This window comes from Gorilla gorilla, chromosome 18 (assembly GCF_029281585.2).
Source record: "Gorilla gorilla gorilla isolate KB3781 chromosome 18, NHGRI_mGorGor1-v2.1_pri, whole genome shotgun sequence".
Lineage (NCBI taxonomy): Eukaryota > Metazoa > Chordata > Mammalia > Primates > Hominidae > Gorilla > Gorilla gorilla.
In genome coordinates, this window is record NC_073242.2 from 16,451,404 (window position 1) to 16,479,327 (window position 27,924).

The following is a 27,924-nucleotide window of genomic DNA, read 5'->3' on the forward strand; positions in this document are numbered from 1 at the left end:
TCTACAAAAATAACAAACTGGCCGGGGGTGGTGGCTCATGCCTGTAATCCCAGCACTTTGGGGGGCCTAGGTGGGTGGATCACCTGAGGTCCGGAGTTCGAGACCAGCCTGGCCAACATGGTGAAATCCCATCTCTACTAAAAATACAAAATCAGCCGGGCGTGGTGGCGCATGCCTGTAATCCCAGCTTCTCGGGAGGCTGAGGCAGGAGAATCGCTTGAATCCAGGAGGCGGAGGTTGCGGCAACTCAAGATCACGCCATTACATTTCAGCCTGGGCAACAAAGCGAAACTCCATCTCGGGGGGGAAAATAAATAAATAAATAAATAAATAAATAAATAAATAAATAAATAATAAATTTAGATGGGCATGTTGGTGCATGTCTACACTCCCAGCTACTTGGGAGGCTGAGGCAGAAGGATCATTTGAGCCCAGGAGTTCAAGCCTGCAGTGAGCTGTGATCTCACGCCAGTGAAGTCCAGCCTGGGCAACAGAGTATGACTCTGACTCTAAAATTTAAAAAATGAAAAATTAATTTAGAAAAATAAAGATTCATGGTCCTTGGCAACCTGGCTCCGCGTTGTCTTTCCTGACCCCTCTGTCACATCCACTCTATCCCCCCAACCTTCACACCGTGTTCCTTCACCGAACACCTTGTCCTCCCTGCCTGCATCCTCCCCTTAACACCTTCCACCCCTCCCTGGACACACTGTTCACCCTGCTCAGAATGTCCTGCCTTAAACTTGTTCTCTCCTTTTTTTTTTTTTGAGATGAGGTCTCGCTCTGTCCCCCAGACTGGAGCACAGTGGTGCGATCTCGGCTTACTGCAGCCTCCACTTCCCGGGTTCAAGCAATTCTCCTGCCTCAGCCTCTTGAGTAGCTAGGACTACAGGCGTGTGCCACCACGCCGGCTAATTTTTTTATTTTTAGTAGAGACGGGGTTTTGCCATGTTGGCTACGCTGGTCTCAAATTCCCGACCTCAAGTGATTCTCCCGCCTCAGCCTCCCAAAGTGCTGGGATTACAGGCATGAGCCACGATGCCCAGCCTCCCTCCTCTTTTTACAATACTCAAGGGCTACACTCTCCGAGAACTCTCTGATCAGGGCTCAGAAGCTGCAGGTTGCAGGGGCTAAAAGCATGGCATCTGGGGTCCCACCCCTGACTCAGCTGCACATTAGTGGTGTGATCTTGAGCAGGACACTTAACCTCTCTGTGCCTTGTTTCCTCACCTGTAAGATGGGAACAAAGCAGGACCCATCTCACAGGGTTGTTGTGAAAATTCAATGAATTTCAAGACACGTGAAACACCAAGAATACTGCCAGGTACATACATAGTAAGTGCTCAATACACATCAGCTGTAATTAATAAAGTTGTTTCCTTGTCTCTGTCACTCACTAAGTTGTGTATCCCCCGGGACAGAGCAGTTTCCTATTTAGCTTAGCAACCCACCCCCTATGCCAGATAGTGAAAACTCAAGGCCATTAGACCCCAGGCAGTTAGTATATAAGTGACCAAAGTAGCCAATGCAAGAGCAAAGTCTGGCAAACGCAACAAAAGGGGGCATCTGCCACTCAGAGTCAGTGGCAGGGAAGACAATAGGGCATGGCGGGGACTGTGGCAAACTGGACAACACATGCCCCATCCAAAGACTGCAGCTGGGGCTGGGAACAGTGGCTCATGCTTATAATGCCAGTGCTCTGGAAGGATCACTTGAGGCCAGGAGTTTAAGACCAGCCTAGACAACACAGTGAGATCCCATTTCTACAGAAAATTTTAAAATTAGCCAAACATAAGCTGGACTTCTACACAAGCCAGAGGGAGCCAGCATCTCTCCCTCTGGGTCCACTGAAGGAAGATGAGGAAGGAGACTGCCACTTACCTGTTTTAAGGCTGTCATAATTTTGGATCTCAGGATGGCGAGGGCACACACTAGGGCTACCAGCCAGAAAGTGAGCATGATCCCTGAAGACTGAACTCCCTTCTTCCTCTCCAGCTGAATTAAAAAGGTAGCAAGCAGCTGAGGAGAGAAGCACAAGACAGGAGTTGTTGGGTTTTTTCTGAGACAGAGTTTCACTCTTGTCGCCCAGGATGGAGCACAGCGGCGCAATCTCAGCTCACTTGCAACCTCTGCCTCCCAGCTTCAAATGATTCTCCTGCCTCAGCTTCCCAAGTAGCTGGGACTACAGGTGCCCGCCACCATGCCTAGCTAATTTTTGTATTTTTAGTAAAGACGGGGTTTCACCACGTTGGCCAGGCTGGTTTCAAACTCCTGACCTCAGGTGATCCCCTTGCCTTGGCCTCCCAAGGTGCTGGGATTACAGGTGTGAGCCACTGCTCCCAGCCACACTATTTCTTAATGGACCACGTAATAAATATTTTGGACTTCATGGGCCATAGACTACATCAAAACTACTCCGCTTTGCCACCGCAGTGTGAAAGTGGCCATAGACAAGATGTAAATGAATGGACATGCCTTCATGCCAATAAAACTTTATTTAAAAGAACAGGCAGAGTACCCAGTACAGAAAACAAAACCCACTTGCCCTGATGCTCAACGTTCCCGGGGTCAGCCTCTGCCCCATCGCCCCTGCTCTCCGCCTCGGCCATCTCTGCTCCAGCCACACACAACTCTCAAGTTTTCCCTGTGACCCCCAGGACTTTACATGTGCTTTTCTCCCCAGCTGGTCCTCTGCCCTCAGCCCCTTCAGCTTTTTAACAACTTGGTCATTCTCAGGCTTCAGCTGCACCATCCCTCCCTCAGAGAAGCCTGGCTATGCCCCAGACCAAACCAAGCTCCCCTACCTTCACCCTCACACAGCACTCTGCAGACGTTTAAACACTTTGTGCCTTTTGAGGAATCATTTGTATAACGTCTGTTTGCACAGCTAGACTATATGGTTGTGTCTCCAATGCTTGATACAGAGTAGGGATAAAAAAAAAATCAGCCGGGCGCAGTGGCTCATGCCTGTAATCCCAGCACTTTGGGAGGCCAAGGCGGGCAGGTCAGGAGTTTGAGACCAGCCTGGCCGACATGCTGAAACCCTATCTCTACTAAAAATACAAAAATTAGCCAGGCGTAGTGGCGTGCGCCTTTAGTCACAGCTAGCTGGGAAGCTGAGGCAGGAGAATCACTTGAACCTGGGAGGCGGAGGCTACATTGAGCTGAGATCACGCCACAGCATTCCAGCCTGGGCGACAGAGTGAGACGCCATCTCAAAGAAAAAAAAAAAAAAAAAACATGTGCTGGCTGCATCCTGTCCCATATTCCCAGTGCCTGCATATCCTGGTTCCCTGGGATATAGTCAGAATGTTTCTGACGCCATTCACAGCTGAGCTGGTCCTCCATTCCATCCCAGAGATCTCAGGTGGATAAAGAGAGGCTGAGGATCTCATAGGCCAGTTCACCTCTTGGCCAGCCCAGCTCAGAGTCCCCTGAGGAGTCAAAAGCCCCAACCCTCAGACTATCACCCCCGTTTCCCCCAGGGTGACAGAGGCATAAATGAACGATCATAAGACCAGGAACGGCCAGGCACAGTGGCTCACGCCTGTAATACCAGCACTTTGGGAGGCCGAGGCACGTGGATCACCTGAGGTCAGGAGTTTGAGACCAGCCTGGCCAACATGGTGAAACCCCGTCTCTACTAAAAATACAAAAATTAGCCAGGTGTGGTGGCGCGTGCCTGTAATCCCAGTTATTGGGGAAGCTGAGGCAGGAGAATCACTTGAACCCGGGAGGCAGAGGTTGCAGTGAGCCAAGATCACGCCATTGAGCCTGGGAAAAAAGAGCGAAACTCTGCCTCAAAGGAAAAAAAAAAAAAGACCAGGAACAAGGAATGTTAAGGGAGGATGACCTACTCAAGTCAAAAACAGCTGACCACCTATGGTGGCTCATGCCTGTAATCCCACCACTTCAGGAGGCCAAGGCAGGGGGATCACCTGGGCTCGGGAGTTTAAGACTAGCCTGGGCAACATGGAAAGACCCTGTCTCTATTATAGTGAAATTGAGGGGAAAAAAAAAAAAATCCACTCTTAATACCCCACTGCCAGAACGCAGAGCCCAAGACCCGAATTCAGGACAAAGCAAAGCCCTTTACTCTCTCATTCCCTCCATGCATTTATGGAACGCTTACTGCATGCCAGGCACAGGGCCAGGCTCTGAGGACACAAAGGGGGATCAAACCCAGCAGGAGAGCCAGGCATAAAGCAGGTGCCAGGCTACACGCTGGGGCCTAGACTGGAAGCTGGCCCTACCACTTACTGACCAGGTGACCTTGGGCCAGTCCTTCTCCTCTCTGTACCACAGTTTGCTTATCTTATTTACAACGTAAAAGGGTTAATAAGTAAAGGGATTAGGACGGTTCTTGGCAGAGAGTGGACAGCACATATGTGTGCTATATAGAACCACGGTCTGGGCAGGGCATGGTGGCTCACACCTATAATCCTAGCACTTTAGGAGGCCCAGGCAGGAGGATCACTTGAGACAAGGAGTTTGAGGCCAGCCTGGGCAACATAGGGAGACCCTGTCTCTACAAAAATAACAAACTGGCCGGGGGTGGTGGCTCATGCCTGTAATCCCAGCACTTTGGGGGGCCTAGGTGGGTGGATCACCTGAGGTCCGGAGTTCGAGACCAGCCTGGCCAACATGGTGAAATCCCATCTCTACTAAAAATACAAAATCAGCCGGGCGTGGTGGCGCATGCCTGTAATCCCAGCTTCTCGGGAGGCTGAGGCAGGAGAATCGCTTGAATCCAGGAGGCGGAGGTTGCGGCAACTCAAGATCACGCCATTACATTTCAGCCTGGGCAACAAAGCGAAACTCCATCTCGGGGGGGGAAAATAAATAAATAAATAATTAATTAATTAATTAATAAATTTAGATGGGCATGTTGGTGCATGTCTACACTCCCAGCTACTTGGGAGGCTGAGGCAGAAGGATCATTTGAGCCCAGGAGTTCAAGCCTGCAGTGAGCTGTGATCTCACGCCAGTGAAGTCCAGCCTGGGCAAGAGTATGACTCTGACTCTAAAATTTAAAAAATGAAAAATTAATTTAGAAAAATAAAGATTCATGGTCCTTGGCAACCTGGCTCCGCGTTGTCTTTCCTGACCCCTCTGTCACATCCACTCTATCCCCCCAACCTTCACACCGTGTTCCTTCACCGAACACCTTGTCCTCCCTGCCTGCATCCTCCCCTTAACCTTCCACCCCTCCCTGGACACACTGTTCACCCTGCTCAGAATGTCCTGCCTTAAACTTGTTCTCTCCTTTTTTTTTTTTTGAGATGAGGTCTCGCTCTGTCCCCCAGACTGGAGCACAGTGGTGCGATCTCGGCTTACTGCAGCCTCCACTTCCCGGGTTCAAGCAATTCTCCTGCCTCAGCCTCTTGAGTAGCTAGGACTACAGGCGTGTGCCACCACGCCGGCTAATTTTTTTATTTTTAGTAGAGACGGGGTTTTGCCATGTTGGCTACGCTGGTCTCAAATTCCCGACCTCAAGTGATTCTCCCGCCTCAGCCTCCCAAAGTGCTGGGATTACAGGCATGAGCCACGATGCCCAGCCTCCCTCCTCTTTTTACAATACTCAAGGGCTACACTCTCCGAGAACTCTCTGATCAGGGCTCAGAAGCTGCAGGTTGCAGGGGCTAAAAGCATGGCATCTGGGGTCCCACCCCTGACTCAGCTGCACATTAGTGGTGTGATCTTGAGCAGGACACTTAACCTCTCTGTGCCTTGTTTCCTCACCTGTAAGATGGGAACAAAGCAGGACCCATCTCACAGGGTTGTTGTGAAAATTCAATGAATTTCAAGACACGTGAAACACCAAGAATACTGCCAGGTACATACATAGTAAGTGCTCAATACACATCAGCTGTAATTAATAAAGTTGTTTCCTTGTCTCTGTCACTCACTAAGTTGTGTATCCCCCGGGACAGAGCAGTTTCCTATTTAGCTTAGCAACCCACCCCCTATGCCAGATAGTGAAAACTCAAGGCCATTAGACCCCAGGCAGTTAGTATATAAGTGACCAAAGTAGCCAATGCAAGAGCAAAGTCTGGCAAACGCAACAAAAGGGGGCATCTGCCACTCAGAGTCAGTGGCAGGGAAGACAATAGGGCATGGCGGGGACTGTGGCAAACTGGACAACACATGCCCCATCCAAAGACTGCAGCTGGGGCTGGGAACAGTGGCTCATGCTTATAATGCCAGTGCTCTGGAAGGATCACTTGAGGCCAGGAGTTTAAGACCAGCCTAGACAACACAGTGAGATCCCATTTCTACAGAAAATTTTAAAATTAGCCAAACATAAGCTGGACTTCTACACAAGCCAGAGGGAGCCAGCATCTCTCCCTCTGGGTCCACTGAAGGAAGATGAGGAAGGAGACTGCCACTTACCTGTTTTAAGGCTGTCATAATTTTGGATCTCAGGATGGCGAGGGCACACACTAGGGCTACCAGCCAGAAAGTGAGCATGATCCCTGAAGACTGAACTCCCTTCTTCCTCTCCAGCTGAATTAAAAAGGTAGCAAGCAGCTGAGGAGAGAAGCACAAGACAGGAGTTGTTGGGTTTTTTCTGAGACAGAGTTTCACTCTTGTCGCCCAGGATGGAGCACAGCGGCGCAATCTCAGCTCACTTGCAACCTCTGCCTCCCAGCTTCAAATGATTCTCCTGCCTCAGCTTCCCAAGTAGCTGGGACTACAGGTGCCCGCCACCATGCCTAGCTAATTTTTGTATTTTTAGTAAAGACGGGGTTTCACCACGTTGGCCAGGCTGGTTTCAAACTCCTGACCTCAGGTGATCCCCTTGCCTTGGCCTCCCAAGGTGCTGGGATTACAGGTGTGAGCCACTGCTCCCAGCCACACTATTTCTTAATGGACCACGTAATAAATATTTTGGACTTCATGGGCCATAGACTACATCAAAACTACTCCGCTTTGCCACCGCAGTGTGAAAGTGGCCATAGACAAGATGTAAATGAATGGACATGCCTTCATGCCAATAAAACTTTATTTAAAAGAACAGGCAGAGTACCCAGTACAGAAAACAAAACCCACTTGCCCTGATGCTCAACGTTCCCGGGGTCAGCCTCTGCCCCATCGCCCCTGCTCTCCGCCTCGGCCATCTCTGCTCCAGCCACACACAACTCTCAAGTTTTCCCTGTGACCCCCAGGACTTTACATGTGCTTTTCTCCCCAGCTGGTCCTCTGCCCTCAGCCCCTTCAGCTTTTTAACAACTTGCTCATTCTCAGGCTTCAGCTGCACCATCCCTCCCTCAGAGAAGCCTGGCTATGCCCCAGACCAAACCAAGCTCCCCTACCTTCACCCTCACACAGCACTCTGCAGACGTTTAAACACTTTGTGCCTTTTGAGGAATCATTTGTATAACGTCTGTTTGCACAGCTAGACTATATGGTTGTGTCTCCAATGCTTGATACAGAGTAGGGATAAAAAAAAAATCAGCCGGGCGCAGTGGCTCATGCCTGTAATCCCAGCACTTTGGGAGGCCAAGGCGGGCAGGTCAGGAGTTTGACACCAGCCTGGCCGACATGCTGAAACCCTATCTCTACTAAAAATACAAAAATTAGCCAGGCGTAGTGGCGTGCGCCTTTAGTCACAGCTAGCTGGGAAGCTGAGGCAGGAGAATCACTTGAACCTGGGAGGCGGAGGCTACATTGAGCTGAGATCACGCCACAGCATTCCAGCCTGGGCGACAGAGTGAGACGCCATCTCAAAGAAAAAAAAAAAAAAAAAACATGTGCTGGCTGCATCCTGTCCCATATTCCCAGTGCCTGCATATCCTGGTTCCCTGGGATATAGTCAGAATGTTTCTGACGCCATTCACAGCTGAGCTGGTCCTCCATTCCATCCCAGAGATCTCAGGTGGATAAAGAGAGGCTGAGGATCTCATAGGCCAGTTCACCTCTTGGCCAGCCCAGCTCAGAGTCCCCTGAGGAGTCAAAAGCCCCAACCCTCAGACTATCACCCCCGTTTCCCCCAGGGTGACAGAGGCATAAATGAACGATCATAAAACCAGGAACGGCCAGGCACAGTGGCTCACGCCTGTAATACCAGCACTTTGGGAGGCCGAGGCACGTGGATCACCTGAGGTCAGGAGTTTGAGACCAGCCTGGCCAACATGGTGAAACCCCGTCTCTACTAAAAATACAAAAATTAGCCAGGTGTGGTGGCGCGTGCCTGTAATCCCAGTTATTGGGGAAGCTGAGGCAGGAGAATCACTTGAACCCGGGAGGCAGAGGTTGCAGTGAGCCAAGATCACGCCATTGAGCCTGGGAAAAAAGAGCGAAACTCTGCCTCAAAGGAAAAAAAAAAAAAGACCAGGAACAAGGAATGTTAAGGGAGGATGACCTACTCAAGTCAAAAACAGCTGACCACCTATGGTGGCTCATGCCTGTAATCCCACCACTTCAGGAGGCCAAGGCAGGGGGATCACCTGGGCTCGGGAGTTTAAGACTAGCCTGGGCAACATGGAAAGACCCTGTCTCTATTATAGTGAAATTGAGGGAAAAAAAAAAAAAATCCACTCTTAATACCCCACTGCCAGAACGCAGAGCCCAAGACCCGAATTCAGGACAAAGCAAAGCCCTTTACTCTCTCATTCCCTCCATGCATTTATGGAACGCTTACTGCATGCCAGGCACAGGGCCAGGCTCTGAGGACACAAAGGGGAATCAAACCCAGCAGGAGAGCCAGGCATAAAGCAGGTGCCAGGCTACACGCTGGGGCCTAGACTGGAAGCTGGCCCTACCACTTACTGACCAGGTGACCTTGGGCCAGTCCTTCTTCTCTCTGTACCACAGTTTGCTTATCTTATTTACAACGTAAAAGGGTTAATAAGTAAAGGGATTAGGACGGTTCTTGGCAGAGAGTGGACAGCACATATGTGTGCTATATAGAACCACGGTCTGGGCAGGGCATGGTGGCTCACACCTATAATCCTAGCACTTTAGGAGGCCCAGGCAGGAGGATCACTTGAGACAAGGAGTTTGAGGCCAGCCTGGGCAACATAGGGAGACCCTGTCTCTACAAAAATAACAAACTGGCCGGGGGTGGTGGCTCATGCCTGTAATCCCAGCACTTTGGGGGGCCTAGGTGGGTGGATCACCTGAGGTCCGGAGTTCGAGACCAGCCTGGCCAACATGGTGAAATCCCATCTCTACTAAAAATACAAAATCAGCCGGGCGTGGTGGCGCATGCCTGTAATCCCAGCTTCTCGGGAGGCTGAGGCAGGAGAATCGCTTGAATCCAGGAGGCGGAGGTTGCGGCAACTCAAGATCACGCCATTACATTTCAGCCTGGGCAACAAAGCGAAACTCCATCTCGGGGGGGAAAATAAATAAATAAATAAATAAATAAATAAATAAATAATAAATTTAGATGGGCATGTTGGTGCATGTCTACACTCCCAGCTACTTGGGAGGCTGAGGCAGAAGGATCATTTGAGCCCAGGAGTTCAAGCCTGCAGTGAGCTGTGATCTCACGCCAGTGAAGTCCAGCCTGGGCAACAGAGTATGACTCTGACTCTAAAATTTAAAAAATGAAAAATTAATTTAGAAAAATAAAGATTCATGGTCCTTGGCAACCTGGCTCCGCGTTGTCTTTCCTGACCCCTCTGTCACATCCACTCTATCCCCCCAACCTTCACACCGTGTTCCTTCACCGAACACCTTGTCCTCCCTGCCTGCATCCTCCCCTTAACACCTTCCACCCCTCCCTGGACACACTGTTCACCCTGCTCAGAATGTCCTGCCTTAAACTTGTTCTCTCCTTTTTTTTTTTTTGAGATGAGGTCTCGCTCTGTCCCCCAGACTGGAGCACAGTGGTGCGATCTCGGCTTACTGCAGCCTCCACTTCCCGGGTTCAAGCAATTCTCCTGCCTCAGCCTCTTGAGTAGCTAGGACTACAGGCGTGTGCCACCACGCCGGCTAATTTTTTTATTTTTAGTAGAGACGGGGTTTTGCCATGTTGGCTACGCTGGTCTCAAATTCCCGACCTCAAGTGATTCTCCCGCCTCAGCCTCCCAAAGTGCTGGGATTACAGGCATGAGCCACGATGCCCAGCCTCCCTCCTCTTTTTACAATACTCAAGGGCTACACTCTCCGAGAACTCTCTGATCAGGGCTCAGAAGCTGCAGGTTGCAGGGGCTAAAAGCATGGCATCTGGGGTCCCACCCCTGACTCAGCTGCACATTAGTGGTGTGATCTTGAGCAGGACACTTAACCTCTCTGTGCCTTGTTTCCTCACCTGTAAGATGGGAACAAAGCAGGACCCATCTCACAGGGTTGTTGTGAAAATTCAATGAATTTCAAGACACGTGAAACACCAAGAATACTGCCAGGTACATACATAGTAAGTGCTCAATACACATCAGCTGTAATTAATAAAGTTGTTTCCTTGTCTCTGTCACTCACTAAGTTGTGTATCCCCCGGGACAGAGCAGTTTCCTATTTAGCTTAGCAACCCACCCCCTATGCCAGATAGTGAAAACTCAAGGCCATTAGACCCCAGGCAGTTAGTATATAAGTGACCAAAGTAGCCAATGCAAGAGCAAAGTCTGGCAAACGCAACAAAAGGGGGCATCTGCCACTCAGAGTCAGTGGCAGGGAAGACAATAGGGCATGGCGGGGACTGTGGCAAACTGGACAACACATGCCCCATCCAAAGACTGCAGCTGGGGCTGGGAACAGTGGCTCATGCTTATAATGCCAGTGCTCTGGAAGGATCACTTGAGGCCAGGAGTTTAAGACCAGCCTAGACAACACAGTGAGATCCCATTTCTACAGAAAATTTTAAAATTAGCCAAACATAAGCTGGACTTCTACACAAGCCAGAGGGAGCCAGCATCTCTCCCTCTGGGTCCACTGAAGGAAGATGAGGAAGGAGACTGCCACTTACCTGTTTTAAGGCTGTCATAATTTTGGATCTCAGGATGGCGAGGGCACACACTAGGGCTACCAGCCAGAAAGTGAGCATGATCCCTGAAGACTGAACTCCCTTCTTCCTCTCCAGCTGAATTAAAAAGGTAGCAAGCAGCTGAGGAGAGAAGCACAAGACAGGAGTTGTTGGGTTTTTTCTGAGACAGAGTTTCACTCTTGTCGCCCAGGATGGAGCACAGCGGCGCAATCTCAGCTCACTTGCAACCTCTGCCTCCCAGCTTCAAATGATTCTCCTGCCTCAGCTTCCCAAGTAGCTGGGACTACAGGTGCCCGCCACCATGCCTAGCTAATTTTTGTATTTTTAGTAAAGACGGGGTTTCACCACGTTGGCCAGGCTGGTTTCAAACTCCTGACCTCAGGTGATCCCCTTGCCTTGGCCTCCCAAGGTGCTGGGATTACAGGTGTGAGCCACTGCTCCCAGCCACACTATTTCTTAATGGACCACGTAATAAATATTTTGGACTTCATGGGCCATAGACTACATCAAAACTACTCCGCTTTGCCACCGCAGTGTGAAAGTGGCCATAGACAAGATGTAAATGAATGGACATGCCTTCATGCCAATAAAACTTTATTTAAAAGAACAGGCAGAGTACCCAGTACAGAAAACAAAACCCACTTGCCCTGATGCTCAACGTTCCCGGGGTCAGCCTCTGCCCCATCGCCCCTGCTCTCCGCCTCGGCCATCTCTGCTCCAGCCACACACAACTCTCAAGTTTTCCCTGTGACCCCCAGGACTTTACATGTGCTTTTCTCCCCAGCTGGTCCTCTGCCCTCAGCCCCTTCAGCTTTTTAACAACTTGGTCATTCTCAGGCTTCAGCTGCACCATCCCTCCCTCAGAGAAGCCTGGCTATGCCCCAGACCAAACCAAGCTCCCCTACCTTCACCCTCACACAGCACTCTGCAGACGTTTAAACACTTTGTGCCTTTTGAGGAATCATTTGTATAACGTCTGTTTGCACAGCTAGACTATATGGTTGTGTCTCCAATGCTTGATACAGAGTAGGGATAAAAAAAAAATCAGCCGGGCGCAGTGGCTCATGCCTGTAATCCCAGCACTTTGGGAGGCCAAGGCGGGCAGGTCAGGAGTTTGAGACCAGCCTGGCCGACATGCTGAAACCCTATCTCTACTAAAAATACAAAAATTAGCCAGGCGTAGTGGCGTGCGCCTTTAGTCACAGCTAGCTGGGAAGCTGAGGCAGGAGAATCACTTGAACCTGGGAGGCGGAGGCTACATTGAGCTGAGATCACGCCACAGCATTCCAGCCTGGGCGACAGAGTGAGACGCCATCTCAAAGAAAAAAAAAAAAAAAAAACATGTGCTGGCTGCATCCTGTCCCATATTCCCAGTGCCTGCATATCCTGGTTCCCTGGGATATAGTCAGAATGTTTCTGACGCCATTCACAGCTGAGCTGGTCCTCCATTCCATCCCAGAGATCTCAGGTGGATAAAGAGAGGCTGAGGATCTCATAGGCCAGTTCACCTCTTGGCCAGCCCAGCTCAGAGTCCCCTGAGGAGTCAAAAGCCCCAACCCTCAGACTATCACCCCCGTTTCCCCCAGGGTGACAGAGGCATAAATGAACGATCATAAGACCAGGAACGGCCAGGCACAGTGGCTCACGCCTGTAATACCAGCACTTTGGGAGGCCGAGGCACGTGGATCACCTGAGGTCAGGAGTTTGAGACCAGCCTGGCCAACATGGTGAAACCCCGTCTCTACTAAAAATACAAAAATTAGCCAGGTGTGGTGGCGCGTGCCTGTAATCCCAGTTATTGGGGAAGCTGAGGCAGGAGAATCACTTGAACCCGGGAGGCAGAGGTTGCAGTGAGCCAAGATCACGCCATTGAGCCTGGGAAAAAAGAGCGAAACTCTGCCTCAAAGGAAAAAAAAAAAAAGACCAGGAACAAGGAATGTTAAGGGAGGATGACCTACTCAAGTCAAAAACAGCTGACCACCTATGGTGGCTCATGCCTGTAATCCCACCACTTCAGGAGGCCAAGGCAGGGGGATCACCTGGGCTCGGGAGTTTAAGACTAGCCTGGGCAACATGGAAAGACCCTGTCTCTATTATAGTGAAATTGAGGGGAAAAAAAAAAAAATCCACTCTTAATACCCCACTGCCAGAACGCAGAGCCCAAGACCCGAATTCAGGACAAAGCAAAGCCCTTTACTCTCTCATTCCCTCCATGCATTTATGGAACGCTTACTGCATGCCAGGCACAGGGCCAGGCTCTGAGGACACAAAGGGGGATCAAACCCAGCAGGAGAGCCAGGCATAAAGCAGGTGCCAGGCTACACGCTGGGGCCTAGACTGGAAGCTGGCCCTACCACTTACTGACCAGGTGACCTTGGGCCAGTCCTTCTCCTCTCTGTACCACAGTTTGCTTATCTTATTTACAACGTAAAAGGGTTAATAAGTAAAGGGATTAGGACGGTTCTTGGCAGAGAGTGGACAGCACATATGTGTGCTATATAGAACCACGGTCTGGGCAGGGCATGGTGGCTCACACCTATAATCCTAGCACTTTAGGAGGCCCAGGCAGGAGGATCACTTGAGACAAGGAGTTTGAGGCCAGCCTGGGCAACATAGGGAGACCCTGTCTCTACAAAAATAACAAACTGGCCGGGGGTGGTGGCTCATGCCTGTAATCCCAGCACTTTGGGGGGCCTAGGTGGGTGGATCACCTGAGGTCCGGAGTTCGAGACCAGCCTGGCCAACATGGTGAAATCCCATCTCTACTAAAAATACAAAATCAGCCGGGCGTGGTGGCGCATGCCTGTAATCCCAGCTTCTCGGGAGGCTGAGGCAGGAGAATCGCTTGAATCCAGGAGGCGGAGGTTGCGGCAACTCAAGATCACGCCATTACATTTCAGCCTGGGCAACAAAGCGAAACTCCATCTCGGGGGGGGAAAATAAATAAATAAATAATTAATTAATTAATTAATAAATTTAGATGGGCATGTTGGTGCATGTCTACACTCCCAGCTACTTGGGAGGCTGAGGCAGAAGGATCATTTGAGCCCAGGAGTTCAAGCCTGCAGTGAGCTGTGATCTCACGCCAGTGAAGTCCAGCCTGGGCAAGAGTATGACTCTGACTCTAAAATTTAAAAAATGAAAAATTAATTTAGAAAAATAAAGATTCATGGTCCTTGGCAACCTGGCTCCGCGTTGTCTTTCCTGACCCCTCTGTCACATCCACTCTATCCCCCCAACCTTCACACCGTGTTCCTTCACCGAACACCTTGTCCTCCCTGCCTGCATCCTCCCCTTAACCTTCCACCCCTCCCTGGACACACTGTTCACCCTGCTCAGAATGTCCTGCCTTAAACTTGTTCTCTCCTTTTTTTTTTTTTTTTCTTTTTTGAGATGAGGTCTCGCTCTGTCCCCCAGACTGGAGCACAGTGGTGCGATCTCGGCTTACTGCAGCCTCCACTTCCCGGGTTCAAGCAATTCTCCTGCCTCAGCCTCTTGAGTAGCTAGGACTACAGGCGTGTGCCACCACGCCGGCTAATTTTTTTATTTTTAGTGGAGACGGGGTTTTGCCATGTTGGCTACGCTGGTCTCAAATTCCCGACCTCAAGTGATTCTCCCGCCTCAGCCTCCCAAAGTGCTGGGATTACAGGCATGAGCCACGATGCCCAGCCTCCCTCCTCTTTTTACAATACTCAAGGGCTACACTCTCCGAGAACTCTCTGATCAGGGCTCAGAAGCTGCAGGTTGCAGGGGCTAAAAGCATGGCATCTGGGGTCCCACCCCTGACTCAGCTGCACATTAGTGGTGTGATCTTGAGCAGGACACTTAACCTCTCTGTGCCTTGTTTCCTCACCTGTAAGATGGGAACAAAGCAGGACCCATCTCACAGGGTTGTTGTGAAAATTCAATGAATTTCAAGACACGTGAAACACCAAGAATACTGCCAGGTACATACATAGTAAGTGCTCAATACACATCAGCTGTAATTAATAAAGTTGTTTCCTTGTCTCTGTCACTCACTAAGTTGTGTATCCCCCGGGACAGAGCAGTTTCCTATTTAGCTTAGCAACCCACCCCCTATGCCAGATAGTGAAAACTCAAGGCCATTAGACCCCAGGCAGTTAGTATATAAGTGACCAAAGTAGCCAATGCAAGAGCAAAGTCTGGCAAACGCAACAAAAGGGGGCATCTGCCACTCAGAATCAGTGGCAGGGAAGACAATAGGGCATGGCGGGGACTGTGGCAAACTGGACAACACATGCCCCATCCAAAGACTGCAGCTGGGGCTGGGAACAGTGGCTCATGCTTATAATGCCAGTGCTCTGGAAGGATCACTTGAGGCCAGGAGTTTAAGACCAGCCTAGACAACACAGTGAGATCCCATTTCTACAGAAAATTTTAAAATTAGCCAAACATAAGCTGGACTTCTACACAAGCCAGAGGGAGCCAGCATCTCTCCCTCTGGGTCCACTGAAGGAAGATGAGGAAGGAGACTGCCACTTACCTGTTTTAAGGCTGTCATAATTTTGGATCTCAGGATGGCGAGGGCACACACTAGGGCTACCAGCCAGAAAGTGAGCATGATCCCTGAAGACTGAACTCCCTTCTTCCTCTCCAGCTGAATTAAAAAGGTAGCAAGCAGCTGAGGAGAGAAGCACAAGACAGGAGTTGTTGGGTTTTTTCTGAGACAGAGTTTCACTCTTGTCGCCCAGGATGGAGCACAGCGGCGCAATCTCAGCTCACTTGCAACCTCTGCCTCCCAGCTTCAAATGATTCTCCTGCCTCAGCTTCCCAAGTAGCTGGGACTACAGGTGCCCGCCACCATGCCTAGCTAATTTTTGTATTTTTAGTAAAGACGGGGTTTCACCACGTTGGCCAGGCTGGTTTCAAACTCCTGACCTCAGGTGATCCCCTTGCCTTGGCCTCCCAAGGTGCTGGGATTACAGGTGTGAGCCACTGCTCCCAGCCACACTATTTCTTAATGGACCACGTAATAAATATTTTGGACTTCATGGGCCATAGACTACATCAAAACTACTCCGCTTTGCCACTGCAGTGTGAAAGTGGCCATAGACAAGATGTAAATGAATGGACATGCCTTCATGCCAATAAAACTTTATTTAAAAGAACAGGCAGAGTACCCAGTACAGAAAACAAAACCCACTTGCCCTGATGCTCAACGTTCCCGGGGTCAGCCTCTGCCCCATCGCCCCTGCTCTCCGCCTCGGCCATCTCTGCTCCAGCCACACACAACTCTCAAGTTTTCCCTGTGACCCCCAGGACTTTACATGTGCTTTTCTCCCCAGCTGGTCCTCTGCCCTCAGCCCCTTCAGCTTTTTAACAACTTGCTCATTCTCAGGCTTCAGCTGCACCATCCCTCCCTCAGAGAAGCCTGGCTATGCCCCAGACCAAACCAAGCTCCCCTACCTTCACCCTCACACAGCACTCTGCAGACGTTTAAACACTTTGTGCCTTTTGAGGAATCATTTGTATAACGTCTGTTTGCACAGCTAGACTATATGGTTGTGTCTCCAATGCTTGATACAGAGTAGGGATAAAAAAAAAATCAGCCGGGCGCAGTGGCTCATGCCTGTAATCCCAGCACTTTGGGAGGCCAAGGCGGGCAGATCAGGAGTTTGAGACCAGCCTGGCCGACATGCTGAAACCCTATCTCTACTAAAAATACAAAAATTAGCCAGGCGTAGTGGCGTGCGCCTTTAGTCACAGCTAGCTGGGAAGCTGAGGCAGGAGAATCACTTGAACCTGGGAGGCGGAGGCTACACTGAGCTGAGATCACGCCACAGCATTCCAGCCTGGGCGACAGAGTGAGACGCCATCTCAAAGAAAAAAAAAAAAAAAACATGTGCTGGCTGCATCCTGTCCCATATTCCCAGTGCCTGCATATCCTGGTTCCCTGGGATATAGTCAGAATGTTTCTGACGCCATTCACAGCTGAGCTGGTCCTCCATTCCATCCCAGAGATCTCAGGTGGATAAAGAGAGGCTGAGGATCTCATAGGCCAGTTCACCTCTTGGCCAGCCCAGCTCAGAGTCCCCTGAGGAGTCAAAAGCCCCAACCCTCAGACTATCACCCCCGTTTCCCCCAGGGTGACAGAGGCATAAATGAACGATCATAAGACCAGGAACGGCCAGGCACAGTGGCTCACGCCTGTAATACCAGCACTTTGGGAGGCCGAGGCACGTGGATCACCTGAGGTCAGGAGTTTGAGACCAGCCTGGCCAACATGGTGAAACCCCGTCTCTACTAAAAATACAAAAATTAGCCAGGTGTGGTGGCGCGTGCCTGTAATCCCAGTTATTGGGGAAGCTGAGGCAGGAGAATCACTTGAACCCGGGAGGCAGAGGTTGCAGTGAGCCAAGATCACGCCATTGAGCCTGGGAAAAAAGAGCGAAACTCTGCCTCAAAGGAAAAAAAAAAAAAGACCAGGAACAAGGAATGTTAAGGGAGGATGACCTACTCAAGTCAAAAACAGCTGACCACCTATGGTGGCTCATGCCTGTAATCCCACCACTTCAGGAGGCCAAGGCAGGGGGATCACCTGGGCTCGGGAGTTTAAGACTAGCCTGGGCAACATGGAAAGACCCTGTCTCTATTATAGTGAAATTGAGGGGAAAAAAAAAAAAATCCACTCTTAATACCCCACTGCCAGAACGCAGAGCCCAAGACCCGAATTCAGGACAAAGCAAAGCCCTTTACTCTCTCATTCCCTCCATGCATTTATGGAACGCTTACTGCATGCCAGGCACAGGGCCAGGCTCTGAGGACACAAAGGGGGATCAAACCCAGCAGGAGAGCCAGGCATAAAGCAGGTGCCAGGCTACACGCTGGGGCCTAGACTGGAAGCTGGCCCTACCACTTACTGACCAGGTGACCTTGGGCCAGTCCTTCTCCTCTCTGTACCACAGTTTGCTTATCTTATTTACAACGTAAAAGGGTTAATAAGTAAAGGGATTAGGACAGTTCTTGGCAGAGAGTGGACAGCACATATGTGTGCTATATAGAACCACGGTCTGGGCAGGGCATGGTGGCTCACACCTATAATCCTAGCACTTTAGGAGGCCCAGGCAGGAGGATCACTTGAGACAAGGAGTTTGAGGCCAGCCTGGGCAACATAGGGAGACCCTGTCTCTACAAAAATAACAAACTGGCCGGGGGTGGTGGCTCATGCCTGTAATCCCAGCACTTTGGGGGGCCTAGGTGGGTGGATCACCTGAGGTCCGGAGTTCGAGACCAGCCTGGCCAACACGGTGAAATCCCATCTCTACTAAAAATACAAAATCAGCCGGGCGTGGTGGCGCATGCCTGTAATCCCAGCTTCTCGGGAGGCTGAGGCAGGAGAATCGCTTGAATCCAGGAGGCGGAGGTTGCGGCAACTCAAGATCATGCCATTACATTTCAGCCTGGGCAACAAAGCGAAACTCCATCTCGTGGGGGGAAAATAAATAAATAAATAAATAAATAATTAATTAATTAATAAATTTAGATGGGCATGTTGGTGCATGTCTACACTCCCAGCTACTTGGGAGGCTGAGGCAGAAGGATCATTTGAGCCCAGGAGTTCAAGCCTGCAGTGAGCTGTGATCTCACGCCAGTGAAGTCCAGCCTGGGCAACAGAGTATGACTCTGACTCTAAAATTTAAAAAATGAAAAATTAATTTAGAAAAATAAAGATTCATGGTCCTTGGCAACCTGGCTCCGCGTTGTCTTTCCTGACCCCTCTGTCACATCCACTCTATCCCCCCAACCTTCACACCGTGTTCCTTCACCGAACACCTTGTCCTCCCTGCCTGCATCCTCCCCTTAACCTTCCACCCCTCCCTGGACACACTGTTCACCCTGCTCAGAATGTCCTGCCTTAAACTTGTTCTCTCCTTTTTTTTTTTTTTTCTTTTTTGAGATGAGGTCTCGCTCTGTCCCCCAGACTGGAGCACAGTGGTGCGATCTCGGCTTACTGCAGCCTCCACTTCCCGGGTTCAAGCAATTCTCCTGCCTCAGCCTCTTGAGTAGCTAGGACTACAGGCGTGTGCCACCACGCCGGCTAATTTTTTTATTTTTAGTAGAGACGGGGTTTTGCCATGTTGGCTACGCTGGTCTCAAATTCCTGACCTCAAGTGATTCTCCCGCCTCAGCCTCCCAAAGTGCTGGGATTACAGGCATGAGCCACGATGCCCAGCCTCCCTCCTCTTTTTACAATACTCAAGGGCTACACTCTCCGAGAACTCTCTGATCAGGGCTCAGAAGCTGCAGGTTGCAGGGGCTAAAAGCATGGCATCTGGGGTCCCACCCCTGACTCAGCTGCACATTAGTGGTGTGATCTTGAGCAGGACACTTAACCTCTCTGTGCCTTGTTTCCTCACCTGTAAGATGGGAACAAAGCAGGACCCATCTCACAGGGTTGTTGTGAAAATTCAATGAATTTCAAGACACGTGAAACACCAAGAATACTGCCAGGTACATACATAGTAAGTGCTCAATACACATCAGCTGTAATTAATAAAGTTGTTTCCTTGTCTCTGTCACTCACTAAGTTGTGTATCCCCCGGGACAGAGCAGTTTCCTATTTAGCTTAGCAACCCACCCCCTATGCCAGATAGTGAAAACTCAAGGCCATTAGACCCCAGGCAGTTAGTATATAAGTGACCAAAGTAGCCAATGCAAGAGCAAAGTCTGGCAAACGCAACAAAAGGGGGCATCTGCCACTCAGAATCAGTGGCAGGGAAGACAATAGGGCATGGCGGGGACTGTGGCAAACTGGACAACACATGCCCCATCCAAAGACTGCAGCTGGGGCTGGGAACAGTGGCTCATGCTTATAATGCCAGTGCTCTGGAAGGATCACTTGAGGCCAGGAGTTTAAGACCAGCCTAGACAACACAGTGAGATCCCATTTCTACAGAAAATTTTAAAATTAGCCAAACATAAGCTGGACTTCTACACAAGCCAGAGGGAGCCAGCATCTCTCCCTCTGGGTCCACTGAAGGAAGATGAGGAAGGAGACTGCCACTTACCTGTTTTAAGGCTGTCATAATTTTGGATCTCAGGATGGCGAGGGCACACACTAGGGCTACCAGCCAGAAAGTGAGCATGATCCCTGAAGACTGAACTCCCTTCTTCCTCTCCAGCTGAATTAAAAAGGTAGCAAGCAGCTGAGGAGAGAAGCACAAGACAGGAGTTGTTGGGTTTTTTCTGAGACAGAGTTTCACTCTTGTCGCCCAGGATGGAGCACAGCGGCGCAATCTCAGCTCACTTGCAACCTCTGCCTCCCAGCTTCAAATGATTCTCCTGCCTCAGCTTCCCAAGTAGCTGGGACTACAGGTGCCCGCCACCATGCCTAGCTAATTTTTGTATTTTTAGTAAAGACGGGGTTTCACCACGTTGGCCAGGCTGGTTTCAAACTCCTGACCTCAGGTGATCCCCTTGCCTTGGCCTCCCAAGGTGCTGGGATTACAGGTGTGAGCCACTGCTCCCAGCCACACTATTTCTTAATGGACCACGTAATAAATATTTTGGACTTCATGGGCCATAGACTACATCAAAACTACTCCGCTTTGCCACCGCAGTGTGAAAGTGGCCATAGACAAGATGTAAATGAATGGACATGCCTTCATGCCAATAAAACTTTATTTAAAAGAACAGGCAGAGTACCCAGTACAGAAAACAAAACCCACTTGCCCTGATGCTCAACGTTCCCGGGGTCAGCCTCTGCCCCATCGCCCCTGCTCTCCGCCTCGGCCATCTCTGCTCCAGCCACACACAACTCTCAAGTTTTCCCTGTGACCCCCAGGACTTTACATGTGCTTTTCTCCCCAGCTGGTCCTCTGCCCTCAGCCCCTTCAGCTTTTTAACAACTTGCTCATTCTCAGGCTTCAGCTGCACCATCCCTCCCTCAGAGAAGCCTGGCTATGCCCCAGACCAAACCAAGCTCCCCTACCTTCACCCTCACACAGCACTCTGCAGACGTTTAAACACTTTGTGCCTTTTGAGGAATCATTTGTATAACGTCAGTTTGCACAGCTAGACTATATGGTTGTGTCTCCAATGCTTGATACAGAGTAGGGATAAAAAAAAAATCAGCCGGGCGCAGTGGCTCATGCCTGTAATCCCAGCACTTTGGGAGGCCAAGGCGGGCAGGTCAGGAGTTTGAGACCAGCCTGGCCAACATGCTGAAACCCTATCTCTACTAAAAATACAAAAATTAGCCAGGCGTGGTGGCGTGCGCCTTTAGTCTCAGCTAGCTGGGAAGCTGAGGCAGGAGAATCACTTGAACCTGGGAGGCGGAGGCTACATTGAGCTGAGATCACGCCACTGCATTCCAGCCTGGGCGACAGAGTGAGACGCCATCTCAAAGAAAAAAAAAAAAAAACATGTGCTGGCTGCATCCTGTCCCATATTCCCAGTGCCTGCATATCCTGGTTCCCTGGGATATAGTCAGAATGTTTCTGACGCCATTCACAGCTGAGCTGGCCCTCCATTCCATCCCAGAGATCTCAGGCGGATAAAGAGAGGCTGAGGATCTCATAGGCCAGTTCACCTCTTGGCCAGCCCAGCTCAGAGTCCCCTGAGGAGTCAAAAGCCCCAACCCTCAGACTATCACCCCCGTTTCCCCCAGGGTGACAGAGGCATAAATGAACGATCAAAAGACCAGGAACGGCCAGGCACAGTGGCTCACGCCTGTAATACCAGCACTTTGGGAGGCCGAGGCACGTGGATCACCTGAGGTCAGGAGTTTGAGACCAGCCTGGCCAACATGGTGAAACCCCGTCTCTACTAAAAATACAAAAATTAGCCAGGTGTGGTGGCGCGTGCCTGTAATCCCAGTTATTGGGGAAGCTGAGGCAGGAGAATCACTTGAACCCGGGAGGCAGAGGTTGCAGTGAGCCAAGATCACGCCATTGAGCCTGGGAAAAAAGAGCGAAACTCTGCCTCAAAGGAAAAAAAAAAAAAAGACCAGGAACAAGGAATGTTAAGGGAGGATGACCTACTCAAGTCAAAAACAGCTGACCACCTATGGTGGCTCATGCCTGTAATCCCACCACTTCAGGAGGCCAAGGCAGGGGGATCACCTGGGCTCGGGAGTTTAAGACTAGCCTGGGCAACATGGAAAGACCCTGTCTCTATTATAGTGAAATTGAGGGAAAAAAAAAAAAAATCCACTCTTAATACCCCACTGCCAGAACGCAGAGCCCAAGACCCGAATTCAGGACAAAGCAAAGCCCTTTACTCTCTCATTCCCTCCATGCATTTATGGAACGCTTACTGCATGCCAGGCACAGGGCCAGGCTCTGAGGACACAAAGGGGAATCAAACCCAGCAGGAGAGCCAGGCATAAAGCAGGTGCCAGGCTACACGCTGGGGCCTAGACTGGAAGCTGGCCCTACCACTTACTGACCAGGTGACCTTGGGCCAGTCCTTCTTCTCTCTGTACCACAGTTTGCTTATCTTATTTACAACGTAAAAGGGTTAATAAGTAAAGGGATTAGGACGGTTCTTGGCAGAGAGTGGACAGCACATATGTGTGCTATATAGAACCACGGTCTGGGCAGGGCATGGTGGCTCACACCTATAATCCTAGCACTTTAGGAGGCCCAGGCAGGAGGATCACTTGAGACAAGGAGTTTGAGGCCAGCCTGGGCAACATAGGGAGACCCTGTCTCTACAAAAATAACAAACTGGCCGGGGGTGGTGGCTCATGCCTGTAATCCCAGCACTTTGGGGGGCCTAGGTGGGTGGATCACCTGAGGTCCGGAGTTCGAGACCAGCCTGGCCAACATGGTGAAATCCCATCTCTACTAAAAATACAAAATCAGCCGGGCGTGGTGGCGCATGCCTGTAATCCCAGCTTCTCGGGAGGCTGAGGCAGGAGAATCGCTTGAATCCAGGAGGCGGAGGTTGCGGCAACTCAAGATCACGCCATTACATTTCAGCCTGGGCAACAAAGCGAAACTCCATCTCGGGGGGGAAAATAAATAAATAAATAAATAAATAAATAAATAATAAATTTAGATGGGCATGTTGGTGCATGTCTACACTCCCAGCTACTTGGGAGGCTGAGGCAGAAGGATCATTTGAGCCCAGGAGTTCAAGCCTGCAGTGAGCTGTGATCTCACGCCAGTGAAGTCCAGCCTGGGCAACAGAGTATGACTCTGACTCTAAAATTTAAAAAATGAAAAATTAATTTAGAAAAATAAAGATTCATGGTCCTTGGCAACCTGGCTCCGCGTTGTCTTTCCTGACCCCTCTGTCACATCCACTCTATCCCCCCAACCTTCACACCGTGTTCCTTCACCGAACACCTTGTCCTCCCTGCCTGCATCCTCCCCTTAACCTTCCACCCCTCCCTGGACACACTGTTCACCCTGCTCAGAATGTCCTGCCTTAAACTTGTTCTCTCCTTTTTTTTTTTTTTTCTTTTTTGAGATGAGGTCTCGCTCTGTCCCCCAGACTGGAGCACAGTGGTGCGATCTCGGCTTACTGCAGCCTCCACTTCCCGGGTTCAAGCAATTCTCCTGCCTCAGCCTCTTGAGTAGCTAGGACTACAGGCGTGTGCCACCACGCCGGCTAATTTTTTTATTTTTAGTAGAGACGGGGTTTTGCCATGTTGGCTACGCTGGTCTCAAATTCCCGACCTCAAGTGATTCTCCCGCCTCAGCCTCCCAAAGTGCTGGGATTACAGGCATGAGCCACGATGCCCAGCCTCCCTCCTCTTTTTACAATACTCAAGGGCTACACTCTCCGAGAACTCTCTGATCAGGGCTCAGAAGCTGCAGGTTGCAGGGGCTAAAAGCATGGCATCTGGGGTCCCACCCCTGACTCAGCTGCACATTAGTGGTGTGATCTTGAGCAGGACACTTAACCTCTCTGTGCCTTGTTTCCTCACCTGTAAGATGGGAACAAAGCAGGACCCATCTCACAGGGTTGTTGTGAAAATTCAATGAATTTCAAGACACGTGAAACACCAAGAATACTGCCAGGTACATACATAGTAAGTGCTCAATACACATCAGCTGTAATTAATAAAGTTGTTTCCTTGTCTCTGTCACTCACTAAGTTGTGTATCCCCCGGGACAGAGCAGTTTCCTATTTAGCTTAGCAACCCACCCCCTATGCCAGATAGTGAAAACTCAAGGCCATTAGACCCCAGGCAGTTAGTATATAAGTGACCAAAGTAGCCAATGCAAGAGCAAAGTCTGGCAAACGCAACAAAAGGGGGCATCTGCCACTCAGAATCAGTGGCAGGGAAGACAATAGGGCATGGCGGGGACTGTGGCAAACTGGACAACACATGCCCCATCCAAAGACTGCAGCTGGGGCTGGGAACAGTGGCTCATGCTTATAATGCCAGTGCTCTGGAAGGATCACTTGAGGCCAGGAGTTTAAGACCAGCCTAGACAACACAGTGAGATCCCATTTCTACAGAAAATTTTAAAATTAGCCAAAAATAAGCTGGACTTCTACACAAGCCAGAGGGAGCCAGCATCTCTCCCTCTGGGTCCACTGAAGGAAGATGAGGAAGGAGACTGCCACTTACCTGTTTTAAGGCTGTCATAATTTTGGATCTCAGGATGGCGAGGGCACACACTAGGGCTACCAGCCAGAAAGTGAGCATGATCCCTGAAGACTGAACTCCCTTCTTCCTCTCCAGCTGAATTAAAAAGGTAGCAAGCAGCTGAGGAGAGAAGCACAAGACAGGAGTTGTTGGGTTTTTTCTGAGACAGAGTTTCACTCTTGTCGCCCAGGATGGAGCACAGCGGCGCAATCTCAGCTCACTTGCAACCTCTGCCTCCCAGCTTCAAATGATTCTCCTGCCTCAGCTTCCCAAGTAGCTGGGACTACAGGTGCCCGCCACCATGCCTAGCTAATTTTTGTATTTTTAGTAAAGACGGGGTTTCACCACGTTGGCCAGGCTGGTTTCAAACTCCTGACCTCAGGTGATCCCCTTGCCTTGGCCTCCCAAGGTGCTGGGATTACAGGTGTGAGCCACTGCTCCCAGCCACACTATTTCTTAATGGACCACGTAATAAATATTTTGGACTTCATGGGCCATAGACTACATCAAAACTACTCCGCTTTGCCACCGCAGTGTGAAAGTGGCCATAGACAAGATGTAAATGAATGGACATGCCTTCATGCCAATAAAACTTTATTTAAAAGAACAGGCAGAGTACCCAGTACAGAAAACAAAACCCACTTGCCCTGATGCTCAACGTTCCCGGGGTCAGCCTCTGCCCCATCGCCCCTGCTCTCCGCCTCGGCCATCTCTGCTCCAGCCACACACAACTCTCAAGTTTTCCCTGTGACCCCCAGGACTTTACATGTGCTTTTCTCCCCAGCTGGTCCTCTGCCCTCAGCCCCTTCAGCTTTTTAACAACTTGCTCATTCTCAGGCTTCAGCTGCACCATCCCTCCCTCAGAGAAGCCTGGCTATGCCCCAGACCAAACCAAGCTCCCCTACCTTCACCCTCACACAGCACTCTGCAGACGTTTAAACACTTTGTGCCTTTTGAGGAATCATTTGTATAACGTCTGTTTGCACAGCTAGACTATATGGTTGTGTCTCCAATGCTTGATACAGAGTAGGGATAAAAAAAAAATCACCCGGGCGCAGTGGCTCATGCCTGTAATCCCAGCACTTTGGGAGGCCAAGGCGGGCAGGTCAGGAGTTTGAGACCAGCCTGGCCGACATGCTGAAACCCTATCTCTACTAAAAATACAAAAATTAGCCAGGCGTAGTGGCGTGCGCCTTTAGTCACAGCTAGCTGGGAAGCTGAGGCAGGAGAATCACTTGAACCTGGGAGGCGGAGGCTACATTGAGCTGAGATCACGCCACAGCATTCCAGCCTGGGCGACAGAGTGAGACGCCATCTCAAAGAAAAAAAAAAAAAAAAAACATGTGCTGGCTGCATCCTGTCCCATATTCCCAGTGCCTGCATATCCTGGTTCCCTGGGATATAGTCAGAATGTTTCTGACGCCATTCACAGCTGAGCTGGTCCTCCATTCCATCCCAGAGATCTCAGGTGGATAAAGAGAGGCTGAGGATCTCATAGGCCAGTTCACCTCTTGGCCAGCCCAGCTCAGAGTCCCCTGAGGAGTCAAAAGCCCCAACCCTCAGACTATCACCCCCGTTTCCCCCAGGGTGACAGAGGCATAAATGAACGATCATAAAACCAGGAACGGCCAGGCACAGTGGCTCACGCCTGTAATACCAGCACTTTGGGAGGCCGAGGCACGTGGATCACCTGAGGTCAGGAGTTTGAGACCAGCCTGGCCAACATGGTGAAACCCCGTCTCTACTAAAAATACAAAAATTAGCCAGGTGTGGTGGCGCGTGCCTGTAATCCCAGTTATTGGGGAAGCTGAGGCAGGAGAATCACTTGAACCCGGGAGGCAGAGGTTGCAGTGAGCCAAGATCACGCCATTGAGCCTGGGAAAAAAGAGCGAAACTCTGCCTCAAAGGAAAAAAAAAAAAAGACCAGGAACAAGGAATGTTAAGGGAGGATGACCTACTCAAGTCAAAAACAGCTGACCACCTATGGTGGCTCATGCCTGTAATCCCACCACTTCAGGAGGCCAAGGCAGGGGGATCACCTGGGCTCGGGAGTTTAAGACTAGCCTGGGCAACATGGAAAGACCCTGTCTCTATTATAGTGAAATTGAGGGAAAAAAAAAAAAATCCACTCTTAATACCCCACTGCCAGAACGCAGAGCCCAAGACCCGAATTCAGGACAAAGCAAAGCCCTTTACTCTCTCATTCCCTCCATGCATTTATGGAACGCTTACTGCATGCCAGGCACAGGGCCAGGCTCTGAGGACACAAAGGGGAATCAAACCCAGCAGGAGAGCCAGGCATAAAGCAGGTGCCAGGCTACACGCTGGGGCCTAGACTGGAAGCTGGCCCTACCACTTACTGACCAGGTGACCTTGGGCCAGTCCTTCTTCTCTCTGTACCACAGTTTGCTTATCTTATTTACAACGTAAAAGGGTTAATAAGTAAAGGGATTAGGACGGTTCTTGGCAGAGAGTGGACAGCACATATGTGTGCTATATAGAACCACGGTCTGGGCAGGGCATGGTGGCTCACACCTATAATCCTAGCACTTTAGGAGGCCCAGGCAGGAGGATCACTTGAGACAAGGAGTTTGAGGCCAGCCTGGGCAACATAGGGAGACCCTGTCTCTACAAAAATAACAAACTGGCCGGGGGTGGTGGCTCATGCCTGTAATCCCAGCACTTTGGGGGGCCTAGGTGGGTGGATCACCTGAGGTCCGGAGTTCGAGACCAGCCTGGCCAACATGGTGAAATCCCATCTCTACTAAAAATACAAAATCAGCCGGGCGTGGTGGCGCATGCCTGTAATCCCAGCTTCTCGGGAGGCTGAGGCAGGAGAATCGCTTGAATCCAGGAGGCGGAGGTTGCGGCAACTCAAGATCACGCCATTACATTTCAGCCTGGGCAACAAAGCGAAACTCCATCTCGGGGGGGAAAATAAATAAATAAATAAATAAATAAATAAATAATAAATTTAGATGGGCATGTTGGTGCATGTCTACACTCCCAGCTACTTGGGAGGCTGAGGCAGAAGGATCATTTGAGCCCAGGAGTTCAAGCCTGCAGTGAGCTGTGATCTCACGCCAGTGAAGTCCAGCCTGGGCAACAGAGTATGACTCTGACTCTAAAATTTAAAAAATGAAAAATTAATTTAGAAAAATAAAGATTCATGGTCCTTGGCAACCTGGCTCCGCGTTGTCTTTCCTGACCCCTCTGTCACATCCACTCTATCCCCCCAACCTTCACACCGTGTTCCTTCACCGAACACCTTGTCCTCCCTGCCTGCATCCTCCCCTTAACCTTCCACCCCTCCCTGGACACACTGTTCACCCTGCTCAGAATGTCCTGCCTTAAACTTGTTCTCTCCTTTTTTTTTTTTTTTTCTTTTTTGAGATGAGGTCTCGCTCTGTCCCCCAGACTGGAGCAC

General features: G+C 50.3%; 1 protein-coding gene across 1 annotated transcript in view; it reads right to left on the reverse strand.

Annotated features, from left to right (window-relative positions):
• LOC115932992 (uncharacterized) overlaps positions 1–27,924 on the reverse strand; it is a 179,663-nt gene that overhangs the window by 87,700 nt on the left and 64,039 nt on the right. The window contains 6 exon segments of the mRNA XM_063699505.1: positions 1,882–2,019; positions 6,394–6,531; positions 10,913–11,050; positions 15,435–15,572; positions 19,960–20,097; positions 24,480–24,617. Of these exon segments, the coding sequence (XP_063555575.1) occupies positions 1,882–2,019; positions 6,394–6,531; positions 10,913–11,050; positions 15,435–15,572; positions 19,960–20,097; positions 24,480–24,617 (828 nt within the window).